General features: G+C 34.4%; 1 protein-coding gene across 1 annotated transcript in view; it reads right to left on the bottom strand.

Moving 5' to 3' along the window:
- LOC132702475 (mucin-16-like) overlaps window positions 1-14,730 on the bottom strand; it is a 43,329-nt gene that overhangs the window by 6,440 nt on the left and 22,159 nt on the right. The window contains exon 2 of the mRNA XM_060671105.1: window positions 3,111-3,151. Within this exon, the coding sequence (XP_060527088.1) occupies window positions 3,111-3,151 (41 nt within the window). The remainder of the gene's footprint in view (window positions 1-3,110; window positions 3,152-14,730) is intronic.

Raw genomic sequence — 14,730 nt, 5'->3', positions numbered from 1 at the left:
TAATGAATCAATTATTTGTGCCCAAGTTTTTTTGTATTTGAGCAAAAAATTCATTGAGTTCGCCCATTTCAAATGCATAGCGACCATAATGGCAAATTTCATCATATCAAGGAATCTTTTTTATCAGTGCAAAATCGCTTCCTAATTGTAAAAATTATGCTAAGTACGCACCCCGCTGGAAATAATACCGATCGACGCCGCTGTCCGTCGTTTTCTAACAAGAGATGCTAATCTAATAAAGTAGACGCCGTGGAGGTTTGGCAACATGTCGCCCCCGCAAAAACCGCGAAAGAATTTCGCCGGCCGCCAGGACGCATCTTCCAAAAACAATCGAAATTTCTCCTCCGTATTTGGCCAACATGGCGACGATTACGTCAGCGGATTGCGCGCGTAACCCCGTCAAATTATGTCCGCGTGCCCCCCCGGGGGTGCCCGAAAATAAATCAAACCAGAAAAAGGAACAATGGAACGCTTTGTATTCTCCGACGTCACGGTTCGCTAAACTGTATTTGATGGCTGGTTTTTGGGGCGTCTCGGCGCGAGAAATTGTCTAATAATCGAATGTCATCGGCGATGTTATCGCCGCCATGTTGGTGAAAGCCGTTTAAACACAATCTACGCGTGGTGTCAAAACTAAGTGGAAATTTGGCCGGAGACAGACAAAAGAATCGAATGTAAATGGGCCCGGAATATCTGGCGGGAGATCTAAGCGCTTTGGAAAATGAGAAGAATATAAAACAAAGCATTATACCATTTGTTATTTATTATTTGTGATAATAAATTTGTAAGAACTAGCCCACTAACGAGGTGTACCTCTTGTGCGTAATCGTCTATTGGTTCCTTGTTTTTGATTATTTCTTTTATACAATACATTGTAATCTCCCCACGGAAAAAAAACTATTATTATTATTATTTATTTAGTTATAAACGAACCCACAAGAATTACAGCAACTAATAGTTTTTTTATTAATGAGCAATTTCTTGCGATGTCTTTGCTAGAGTCACATTCGATAGTAGAAGAGCGCGAACATTGGTTGGAAAAAGTTCCATAGTTAAAATTATTCTTGATAAGTTTAATAGTGTAACAACAAAAAATGAAGGGTTTCAAAATTACTTAAAATTTCAAAAATTTTATTATTAGATGCGACGGTTGACAATGATTTGACATATGACATTTCTGAACATAAATTAATTTATTGCATCCTGGATTACTTTAAAAAGCCTATTGAACCCATGATTCTAAGGGATCGTTGTTTTAGAAACTTTAATGTCAACAATTTTCAACATGAAATGAGCAATGAGCATTAATATTATTATTGCTGATGTGATATTGGTTTCACCAAGCGGTATTTACATTTAGACTAGAATAATCAAATTAAACAATATTTGGGAAGTAAGGAAGTGGTTAATATTCTACATCATTTATTCAGCATTCATGAAGCAAAAAAATATTAGATATTGGCATTGATGTAGTTTTTAGCTTCGATCGGAACCGGAATTTCCAAAAATTTAGATTTTTGAGAACCAACGATGAGCTTAAAGATATAAAAAACATACGTCAGGCACAAACTAAATAAAAACCACTTTATGACATAAGTGGGCAAATCTTTGAAGGGTTTAAAATAAAACATAAAAAAACATCCTCCGCGTATACCGTCGGCTCTTTTCTGCGGAGGGGAACTTGGGCAACGGTTTCCTGGGGTATCGCTCATCATAATTACAGGAAGTACACCAGAATAGTTCTGTTCGAAGATGCCGAAAGCTTTCGATTGTTTCGGGGCCGAAATATTTTAGGGAGATTTGCGCAAGGTTGCGCGGAACGGCTGGAATTAGCTCGTCAGACGATACCATCTTCGTTTCCACCATTAACGAGCGCCCATGGCTTCAGTTCATGCATGAAAAAATACTCTCGGCCGAATTAAGAACGTATTTTGGTTTACACAACAAAACTCCATTATACTGTATATTCTGATTCAAAATATTGTTTCGACAACACCGTGTCTTTATCAAATGTAATACTTAAAAACTTGTTGTGAGAATTTGGGTTCAATAAAGGAGAGGTATTTAAATCTAATTGAAAGTTTGTATTGTTTAACGTCTGGATGTCTCATTTTGTAAAACTCCATGGTTTCCAATAAATTTAATTTTCTACTCTTTGTGGCTGTATGTAAAATATCAAAATTGTCGTAAAAAATGTGTTTTTCTGTGTTTAAGAGTATAGTAATAGGTATATATTTTCTGTTTTATACGTAATACGGAAGCAACTAAAAATTATTAGTAGAAATTTTTGGTATTTTGCTGTTGCTTCAATTTCATTTGGCATATATCTGGTAGATATAATATAAAAAATAAATAATATAATAAATTGAAACTCGAAGAACTATTTTGATGTTGCTTTTCTTTACAAAGCTGTAAATAACCTCGTGGATTCTTCTTATTGTATAAATTACTTGAGCTTTAATTCTGATTCATATCAGGTTGTCGCTTGAGCGATTTATGTATTAATAATTGTGTTTTTCGAAACGGCATAGATATAGATATGTTTAATTTGAGCTTTAATTTATTTAAAATAAACGTATATTAACTTCTTTAGCTCGTAGTTAACTAAATACACTTTTATTGAAGTAATACACAACTAAAAAAATAAATAAATGAATTTCAATGAAAATGCAAACTTCACCACAATACTTAAGACAAAATTGCTGATGAAAATTTTTCAATGAGACAATGATAACAATTTACTATGCTACATAATCAAGAATTCTGAATAGTGATGCAGACCAAATTCATTTCGGAAACAGTGGTTGTTGTAGGAAAAAAAAATTAATGTAGAGAAAGGGAGGTGTCAAAGTGCTTAAACAAGTTTGTTATTGAGATAATGGAAATTTTTAGTCATTTCAACCTTGTGAAATGGATATCTGTTCTTCATATTCAACCAAAATAGGATTTATCTGGAGACTTATCTGCATTTGCTGACTCAAAGCCTAAGATATTCCACTAACGTTTGTTTTCCTTGATTCAACTTCAATTATACCAATTTCAAGCTGAGCAATTCCAACCATAAAATATAAACAAAACCAAAAAACTTTTAACGTTTCTCCTTAACTTACCCAGCTTGAATATGTGGTAGCGCTCCATGGTCGGCGAAGTTCTGCAACAGAAAGAAAAAGGAATTAGAGAGTACGGCAAAATTAGGAAATCCTCTTTTGATTAATTAAAATAGCAAGGTCGCCCGCAATCGTAATGTCAGTCGCGTTTTGTTGGTAAACAATGGGAAAACGCACCAAACGCGTTCCTATTGCCTGAGGTCGAGAACGGGTACCACATTTCGGCATGTTGTTTCGGGATCATCGCTATATGCAAACCGGACATTATTATCTAAAGTCACTATTATTAAGTACCCCTATTTTTTATTAAACATACGAGGTGTGGTCAAAAAGTAAGGCGACTGTAAAGTTTTATCAACTTCTCAGCTCTTCGCAGCTTCTCGCAAACGGGGACGACTGGACTATGGTTTCCACGTCATAACCATTCTTCGCCAGATGTATTTTGGTACATCAGGATCATCATTGAGGTCAATTAACAGCTCTTGAGCGATGCTCCTTGTACGGTCCTTTTGTTCAAAATTAACCAGTATCGGAACCAATTGTGCTGCAATAGAGATGCTGACGTCTTCAGCCACCTGTAATAACGATTCGGCGATTTTTTGAAACACCGTTTGTTTCATTTCTTCAACAGTTTCATCAGTTATTGCCGTCGCTCAGGGTAGATTCACCAAATGCCATTTTCAACATTTCAATATTAAATATTAAATATAATTATAATAAAATATAACACTTTTACAAATATTCATTTTACATCATATTCATATATAACGTCAAAGCAATAAATGCACTATATTTTTGCTCGTATTATACTAAAATTACCGTTTAATTCGAGAATTTTTGGAGAAATCATGAACTCCATGATTAAACAAAATTTACAGAATTTTCACGAAATTTATTCGTGACGAACTTTGAAACCCAGACCAAATCATCTCAATCGGGTGAAATATACAATGATACGGGGTAATCTCAAGATTTCATGTCCGTTTTGTTGTGCTATCAAACCACGAATATAATCTATAGTCTTTAAAAAGAGTGTTGTTTATAAATCGTAGAAGACAAGACGAAAATACACGAAGAAGAATGTTGTTAATCGTCAGGCACAACAATATCGTAAAAATGCCCGTGGCCCATCCAATTACAAAAGTCACGTTACTTTCTGAACACACCTCGTACATTATACGCAAATTAAATTATAAAAATCATAATATTCTTATCGTTATCTGTTCTTCTTTGACACGACATTCGCCCTAACGTTGGTAGTAGTTATTAGTAGCACAAGCAGCACATTTACATTACGTTTTTCTGCCATATCTTCCACTTCGCAATTCATCAAAGATGTTTAAGTAACTTTGCTATACTAATACTTCCTTCTTTATCAAATTATCTCCAAATTCAACATTTCTGGCGGTTAACCAGTCGATAATTTCTAGTTGTCGCTGGTGAAGGAAGATGTTTTATGATTTCAGCACAATATTCCTCAAAAACACCTTGACGATAATTTTCTATATTGAACGATTGAATGGTTAGCAAATCCTTTCATTTTCCTTTTACTCCGTTGTAAGGAAATAAAGAGAGGCAATATATTAGGTAAGATGCTAGGCGTTCAAAAATGACAAACAGGCCTAGATCGACGCGAATTCGCTAAGTAAGGGGCCGCGAACTTATCCTTGCGGGACACCGGCTGCATCGTATGCGCCCGAGGAGATCCCGGCATCTGATAACGCAAGTGGGTTATGACAGTTTGCTCATAACATTCCATTTAAGTGGCCCATTGAAATCGTAAAACAAAAGACGCCGGGTTCCCAGAAGAAGGAAAATTTGTTTTGTTGTCGGAGATTGCCAAACCGACACCGAAAATTTGTTGAATTATTTGCCGATAAGCCAATATACGGGCGCTCGTATATAAGGCGGCGCGATCCGCAAGATAATTTATGCGCTGTTACCGGACTAGAAGCCGAGACCCGGAAAGCTTCCCATGATTACATATTGCTTATAGAAAAATGTATAAGTATAGCTGTGCTTGCGTCACGTAGCGGCCGATCGGAATTCTGATAATACCATCGAAACAATAGCGACCAAGAAATTACCTGCCGCAAATTTATCGACCCAAATATCTCAGACGCCCAGTAAAAGCGTCATTATCATTCTGAAGTAAATTGAGTACAGGCGATTACGTTTATAGAGTGATCGGGTCCTTGTTTACAACGTTTCTAGCAAAAAATATGATAAACGGTGTAGAGTAACAAAATATGTGGTAATTACCTGTAAATTCAGAGAGATAAATAGTAACAAAAGACAAATACAATATAATTTAATAACAAAAAAAATAAAACTGATATTAAAGAAAATAAGGAGAGTATTAAACTTAACTACATTAAAAATGTTGATATTCTTTGTATAAATAATGATGTTATATATATGAAGCATATTGTTAAGAGATCACATGCTTTTATAGTTTACCATAACCTGCAGGTAACTGAATTGAATTTAATTTGGTGCTGTAGGGAATAAAAAACATAAATAACAGGAATCCAGACTGTATGTTAATATGCATAGCTTGGTATCGGTATCGCTGATGGTTATCGCCATGAATTACTGTTGATGACGACGATAAAACATAATGACTTTTTTGCAGTAATTATTGAAATTAATAAAAAAAAACAACAACAAAAACGTATTTATCTTTCTGGTATAAGGAACATATTTATATATTTAGTGACATTCTATTTGTTCCAAGCGAGTTATCTATGCTTTCCAGATCAGACGTTAATTGTTGGGTGTCATCCAAAGTATATATAACCTATATAAAATAAGCAACATACATCAAGGAATTTGGTAGTGCGTTAACAAAAATTAAAAATACACTCAAAAAGGCAACCGGACGACTCAAAAATGTATATATATCTTACGTATTTTGCTATATCTCTCTCTACCGACATAGAATGTTAACACCACCGTCTTCTGAGTCAATGTTAGCAAGCTGCGTCGATGTCGAGTATTTGAATTATACCTGTCACAACATGGAAATATTTAGGGTTTTTATGGTGGTATTTTCAGGAATTAATTATATATATATTAAAATTGTAATTTCACAAACTTCGAGGTATTCCTAGTTCACATTGTTCCCCAGTTGATCGTTAAAAATGTTGTGGTTCTGTGGTTATGTTAGACAAGGATAAATAGATGGATATGGATGGATGGAAAATTAATTTTTTGTTAAATTAAATATATACAATAGCAGAATTTTCCCTTATTTGATATAACCCTTAGTAAAGCCTGCCACTGGGTGTGAAAATTTGGCCCGACATTATGTTTAATTTACGGAATAATATGCGTAATCAACTCAAATTTATCACAGATGAATAAAAGTTATATTCTTCCTCCCATCTGTGACGCTACCTTGTCCTCTTGATCCATCTTTCGATCCTAAATTATCCGTAAGATTTCACATTTTACCTTTTTTTTTATGACATGATGGACAACTCTTCACCAGTTCTCTAGGGTCACTCATCACTTTACTAATATCGTTATTACTTATATCAACACAATAGATTAACAGCAGATACCAGTGTTTTATCTATAAAAAAATATTAGTTAAGATTACCCACAAAGTTTTGCAAAAACCAAAATGTCTAATGTTAAATACAAAATGTTTGACTCTAAATCAATTTAAATTTCCTATCACACACATGATATCGATTTTGTAACGACATTTATGGTCGCGGGTTTTGTAGCATATTCTTTTTTTTACTTTTTGAGGGATTTCAATCCTTACGAATACTAATCACGATTGACAATAGGTCAAGTGGTACTCAATACCTACGGAAGATCTTATTACTCTACGTTCGGAGGAAACAGACTATAGCATAAATAAAAAAAGAACATCCCCCTTAAATAACTTGGTTTTTCATAAAGTTATTACAATTTTTACCTCATTCGCATAGACAGTGTTTTATTTCCTTCTTAGTAATTTGCAGGTGAGCAATATTCCAGAAATAATACATAATACATAATACTTATAGAATTTTTCTGTTTTATGATAATAATAATAAAGGGCCTTTATTCGATTTCGAAAGAGATATATTAGAAAATATGTAACTGTGAATTCAAAAAAGAAAGAGATAAGAAAAATTAAATTAACATATTAGCACATACAAATATACAATTTGGTAGCTACTAGCTTTATGGTCGGTCTCTATTATGATAAACGTATTGTTTAAGCTTTTGTTTGAATGAAGTTGTTGTCTTACGTTGGAGAGATGGTACTTTTTTAATTAAGACGAAAAACTGTGATTTACGAATGTTGTATGAGGCATTCTGAAGATGTTGAACTAGCCTTGTCCTTTTGAAGTAGAGTAGCCCAGAAAACTACCATGAAGTATGAAATTGACGATATAATTAAGTGATCGATAAGTTTAAAGATAATTGCTGTGTCCACAATATCTTTATTGCATTTATTCAGTATGTTGCAGATAATGCTGATATAAATGTACATACATACTTTGGACGCTTCACATCAAAATTATTATTTATCCAAAAACGGATTATGGTTATATGGAAAATGGAAAAATCTATTATTGCCTGGTTGGAATGGTTATATTGAACATTTAACCGGTAATTAATCGTCAAGCAGCGAGTAACTACAATACCTTTTACTGCTTTAGAAGTGTGATTTTGAAGATTACTTTTGATCAACCTTTAAACGCAAAAGCTCGAGAAATTGTATCCGCAGCGCCTGAAGGACCTGAATTATCAAAAATCATAGTAAGACTTGGAGGTTTTCATTTACTTATGTCATTTTTTGGATCACTTGATTATATTATGGAAAAGAAGTACTTATGCACCTAGTTCATTAGAAAAAATGCTCAATGATTGCATAGATAAACATAGATATTTGAAGTTTGTAAAATCTGCGTCTGCAGCATTTGTATCGTCTGTATTATCAAGTTCAAGTGTGGCTAGGCAATGAGCTGAACCCAGAAGAATGGGGTTGGAAATCAACAGATAATTATTTGGAGCCTGGGAGTGGGCTTATTTTGTTCGCCAGTATGCATTAAATGTCAGGGCCAGACTTGCTCCAATATTGAATTAAGTACAACAGAAGAAATTATTTATTATTCAAAAAAGACAATTGATGCATTCCTTTTCTAAGGACAGCGGACAGACATTCTGCGAGAAAAATGAAATGAAGATGAAGGAGTAATTATTGATGTAGAAGTAGACAATTATCTATTGCAACAACATTTAGAAGAAAACAGCCTATTTCACTTTGAAAATTATCAAAATTACCACAATTTCGATCAATACGCTACGATCTGATCAAATTTTCCTCATTACAAAAGATCGTGGAGTATACCTACTGGGGAAATCTCACGAATCGTCAGTCGGTAGAAAAAAGTGCCTGATCAATTTTTGTAGAGAACTATATGATCTATATTTTTTGTCTGACATATTTTCACGATAAAACTTACCGTTTTCGAAAAAAATGGAAATAACCTTAATCGAAAGGGATTTTTGACATTTCATGTATAATGGTACATTTAACGTCTCTACCAATTTTCAGCTTTATGCGAATTTTGCATAAGTTTTGCATTATTTTTGTCTATTTTGTCTTTATTAAAAACGATTTTTAAATCAATAAAGCAACTGTTTTCCTTGAAAATTTAGTTTAAACGAACTGCATGCTCTTCTAATGAAATTCGCAAACGTGACGCCGATCGATCAATCAAAACGAACCGATCGAAATTCCCCAACGAAAGCGGCAATTAATTTCCATGGCACGCCGCGATTGTTTAATTGTCAACCGCGTTCGCCTCAACCGGCGCCTCACGCGTCCAAATGTCACCGCCGACAGGTTATAACGCCGAATGACATTTATTTTACGATTAATTTTTAACTGTCACGCCTACTCCGTTCATTGTCGGGCGACGGAACGATCAATATTGATTGCGTCACCGCGTTACGTCACGGAACAAATCCGTTTTCGTTCGTCTTCGAGAGTGCGGTCCAGTTGCGGCACGTCCCGCACACGCGATTGTTTTCTAAACGCGACCCTGAGATGCTTTTCAAAACTGGACCTTCGAGGAACGGCCTTTTCTAACAACGTTTATTTCTGTTGTTAAATAACCGTCCAGGATGCGAGATGCAAACTAATTAGTGGTCAGCGCATCTTTACGAGTTCGACTTTCACTGGTCAAGCCGGACGGCAATTAAAAGCGCAAATAGAAAATAAAAGGCGCAATTCCCATGCCCCCTCCCCCGTCCAGAAGTCCATTTTTAGCGAGCTTTATTTTGGAAAGCAAAAGTTTTTTTTTAAATAGTTTCTGCTATAACATTAACAACAAAAATTACTTCTAGTGTCCACCTGTATATTTATTCAGACATAGCTAATATTCTTGGGGCATAATCAAATCATTATAAAATAGTTTATTATTATGTTTACCAAACGTGTAGCGTACTATACTTTTTCTACGACACGAATACATTAACTGGTATGATCATTTGAATTGAAAAACTTCAAAATTCAAGCCGTGCGGTAAAATCTCCGAAAACATCCGATTGCTTCCAAACCCGCTCGATAAAATCCCGGAAATGTCCGAAGCTGTGTATTTTCCAGAAGGGAGCAGCCAAAAGCATTTTATTATATTAGGTGGATAGATTATTGTCGTGGCAGATACTTTCGATTACAGCCGTAGACGTCATATTAACTGTTATATTCAATTAAATCAATTAAGCCGCTAGTTAAATGATCGTTTTCGCTTTTACGTACGTACGTTTACGAGGCCTAATTTTACTTTACATTTCCTTAATAAAAATGATAGTTACTTTTATACATCCAGCCTAGATATTAATTAATGGCTGAAAGTGGAGATAATATTATTATCATTTCTAAAAAAAACTTGAAATGGCGATGCTCTGCTACGAAAAGCGAAAATAAAATTTAGAAAAATATTTTTAGAACAAATTCGGAAGAGTCGTCCTTTCTTTCCTTCAGTTTTTTTCTTCTTCAAGCCTATTTCAAAAATTACACAAAACAATCATAATCTCAAAGAAGCATAGAACAAAGATTACAATCATTATATTCCTGGGATATTTTTCATGCTTGCAGGACAATATATAGCGGATATGAATGGAGGGAGACATTGGGAAGGGTCATCTTTTCCGAAATAACTCTACTGACGAGTCTATACCGTTAACAAAGTAAAAAAAAAATATTGAGATGGTTGCTCAGGCAATTATGAGTCGTGGGTTGTTTACTAATCAATTTTATTTATTCAGTTGTTCCCTTCCTATCTTAGGACCGTTCTTGTGTAGATGCGTGTACCCCACGTCACTCAGGACTGCTTTAGTATCACATCCTGTACAAGGCTGAAAAATTGTCCGTTTCGAAGCAGATATGAATTTGTAATTCAGAAACCGCGTTAGAACATCTTTATTATTAGTTCTATTATTTATTGCAAACCAGTTTTATAAGACGTATAAAACCTAAGGTTATTCAAAGCGTATACAGGTCGAAGACGCGTCAGAGATTGTGGATTTGAGCATGGCGAAAAAAGCCTACCCAAAAGCGTATTCGCTGGCTCTCTAAAGCTTTCTATTTCATGCCTTTTTTACAATTAACTTGAACCTATAGGGGCGTTGCTATAAGTGACCTTTGTGCGCTTTCGCATCACCAACATGGCCGGCGGCGTCTCAAAGTCGTAATTTATCAATTTTCGATTATATCTGCGCGGGGAGCCTGGAAACCAACGTTTCGTCATGTTCGTATGGGTAATTTTGCATTACATAAAATAATTTTGTTTACTTCCTACTCTAAACTGATAGATAGATGTTAAAATAGGTAATAATCAAAATATACGACCAAATAAACTCTCAACTACCCTGCTGATATCGGTAGCGCTCTTTATTTCAACGCCGACCTGATAGGCCATCTTAATTTATATTATAATTTATATATTTTCTTAGAAGAACATTTGCTGGAAATTGTGTTGTTATTATTTCTAATACTTCTTCCCCGTTAAAAAAAAATGTAAAAATCCCATTTGCTTATCCGCGCTAGAAGTTACAGTGTGTCTCAATCTTCATTCGTGCTGACTTTTGCCAGCAATTATGGAAGTTACCTGCCGACGGCAATTAAGCCGGTAGGTATTAAAAGACAGAACATTAGGGACGGACTCGCAAAGGTTTTGGTAATAATATATATTTTTTGTCTATTTAGGTGAGTATAATCTTATTAAGTTGCACTAAAAAAAAAACAATGACATTAAATAAATTCAATAATATCCCAGCTAGGCTACATAATTACATTTTGCTTCTAAATGTCTAAATCTAATTCTGTTTCACTGTTAGAGTCGTCGTTGAGATTCATTATAATGAGACTTATGTTTTTTTGTATATTAATGTAAGTCCTCAATTTTCATAAACAAATTTATCCTATTCTTCAAAAAAGGTGATCCTTCTGTAGGTGAAAACTACCGACCTATTTCGATCGAAATTATATTAAATAAATTTATTTTTGCTCAAATTAGAAATAAACTATCTACGCATCAACATGGAGTAGTGGAGAGATCAAGTATCACCAACTTATGCTCCCTGTCTTCGTATGTCTATGACTCTCTGAACAAGCAAGGTCAAGTTGACCTTATATACACTGACTTCCAGAGAGCTTTTGACCAGATAGATCATCATTTACTGATTCAAAAAGCATCTCCAAAATTTGGTTTTTCCGACTAGCTTATTACAGTGTTGTGGTCCTATCTGGTGAACCGTCCACGGTTCGTTGAGATTGAGGGGTTTAGATCAGTTGTTTTGTTCCAACTTCTGGTGTGCCTCAAGGTTCTAATCTTGGACCACTTCTGTTCAATATATTTATAGATCATCTCATATCTTTGATCATCTGCAACAAGGTTACATATGCGGATGACCTAAAACTATATGAATACGTTTAAACCGTCACGGAGTGCATGTCTCTCCAAGACAACATCAATATTGTCAGTCAGTGGTGTACTACAAAGAAATTGCATCTTAAAATCAGCAAGTCTTACCACCGTGCAAAAACTCCTATAGTTTTTAATTATAATATGTATGGTACTATCCTGACTAGACATGCCACTGGATCTGGGGATTTTATTTGACCAGACGTCCTCTTTTGTACCTGACATTAGTAAAATGCTTTCCAGTGCAATGCAAATTTAAGGATTTTAGGATTAAATTGTTATTTAACTGTTACGTTAGGTCCGAGCTTGGCTATGGCTCGCTGGTATGGTCACCAATATATAACTGCAACACTCAGTGCATTGAGAGTGTGCGAAGAAGGTTAATGAAGTATGTTCAGGGAGGACGGTTCCTATCCTGAGAGGGGAGTTGATCATGATCTTCTGCTGAGAAGATTCGCTGTACTGTCTATGAGCTTGCGTAGATATTTGCAATCTGTTTCATTTTTCTATAAGTTAGTTCGTTACAGAGTGGATTGTCCGTTTCTTCTGGAACAATTACCGCAGTTGCCCATGTCCAATATCCATTTTCAAAACTTACAATACAATATGTATGTTATTTTCAACCAACTATCATCGCACTGCGATTTATATTAAGGTGGTCTCCAGGCGATACTGCGGCAATTTCGATTGGCCGAGAAGTCTTACTTTTCTTTCCTTCTTTTTTTTTAGTTATAAGATTAGTAGATTTAAGATTAGTTTTTACGTCCCCTGGTATATATATTAAATGATTTATATTTAACATTTCCTGTAATTGGTCATATAAAGTGCTATTATAATGTGCTGTACTGACTTTTTCCAACTCTGAATTGGTATGTTGTTAATCACACTTTTTATTTATTTTTATAGCACTGAAATTTAGAATAAGAATAACATTTTGTTCTGACCTTTTTGATTTTACATGGTTCCACAAATGCTCTATGCAGTTAAACATGCAATGATATGGAGGAAGACGGAAAATAGTATGCCCAGCCTGTTAACAATACATTTATTCTGCAATGTTCAATTTACAATACAATAAAATACAATAAATACCAAAAAAGGAGATGAAAGAAATTAAAATTCTTCCAAGTTTCATGGATCATATTTTCTTATACTATAAATTAACCGCAAACAGTTTTTTTGTACTCTTTCAATACTATATGTGTCAGTTTTATCTAGGATGAGTCCTATAACATGTCAGAATAGTTAAAGTAACTTAACAGTAGAGAATCCGTTAATTTAATCTTTTGAGCCTCAGACAATAAATGTCGCTGCGGATAGAGCAACTTTAAGGAGACGTATCCCTTTTGTAAATAATAGCCAACTTGCTCTCTAACACAAAAATCTGCGTTAATTCTTAGGCCAAGAGTTTTTGCGCAATTTGTAAACTGCAAAACTCTACCGCTCACTTTTATGTTAAGTTCAGACACCAAACGGTCCCTATCCTTTCCAAAGAGTATAATAGATGATTTTACTTGGATTAATTATCAATCCATGGCGTGCTGAAAAATCTGTTAGTTCTTTTAAATCTGCATTGATCAAACTTTCTAATAAATATTCCTGGGTAAAAACGATTGTTCAACACTGCCACAAACGGGCAACACTCAGGAAATATATCAGAAAGAAAGTATATCTGGTCCACACCTTCCTCGTCGCTCAAATAAGAATTCTTAACAGAAGTTGTTTTCCAGAGGACTTGTAAAAAATTTCTCAACGCCACGCACGTACGAAATCAAACGCGCCAGCCTGACTTGTAGAAAATAGAAAACGGACACAATGCTTCTAATCTTCTCCGCAAGATTCTCGATCTTCCGTCACCTTGAACTTATCAACCGCGAACAAAAATACTTCGTTTAGTAAGCGGTATTTAAAATTTTGAAATTTATACGTGCATAATGCAATAAATTAGACAAGGATGTCGAGGTGATTAATCGAGACGCGGTTGCAGAAGTGGCGCGTGACGAAAGAGGTAGTTTCGGGGGCAAACGGCTGAATTATCATGTTGCAGTATTGGCCAGGCTCAAATTATTGTGAAACTAAAAAAAAAACTAACGAAAAAAACAATATAAAACAATACAAAAATATAATAAGCAAAAATTTGAAATTAACCAAAACTAACAATTACAAGTCCTGAAAAAAAGAATGAAAAGAACGCATTACATTGTGGCTAGTAATATGTTAAATCCTGTATAACTTTTAAGTGCCAAAGGGAAATTTTACTAGTTTTGTGAAATGTTATTGCTTTTTTAATGTCACTTGTTATGTATAATTTCTGTTAAAATCAATTTATAAATTTAGATATCTGCATCACTCTCTCTGGTATTGTAGGTACCGTGCGTTCACTTTATCTTGATAACATTTTAATTGGCTGTAACTTTTTTTGTTTTTAGAGATATCAAGATAACCGAAAAAACAAACAAAGTTTTTTCCAAGTGACATATAAAACAAAACACTATTAATTTTCTGACATATAAGCCTATATCACACATCCAGTTTCCTCTGTTAGTAGAGTATATGAAGAGACAAGGGATCACCCCACTCAGTTTTGAAAGAATATATATATATATATATATATATATATATATATATATATATATATATATATATATATATATATATATATATATATATATATATATATATATATA

The sequence above is a fragment of the Cylas formicarius genome, unplaced genomic scaffold (assembly GCF_029955315.1).
Source record: "Cylas formicarius isolate icCylForm1 unplaced genomic scaffold, icCylForm1.1 PGA_scaffold_5__7_contigs__length_24384050, whole genome shotgun sequence".
Lineage (NCBI taxonomy): Eukaryota > Metazoa > Arthropoda > Insecta > Coleoptera > Brentidae > Cylas > Cylas formicarius.
The sequence above is the reverse complement of the archived record's forward strand: the minus strand, read 5'-3'. Positions and strand labels throughout refer to the sequence as shown.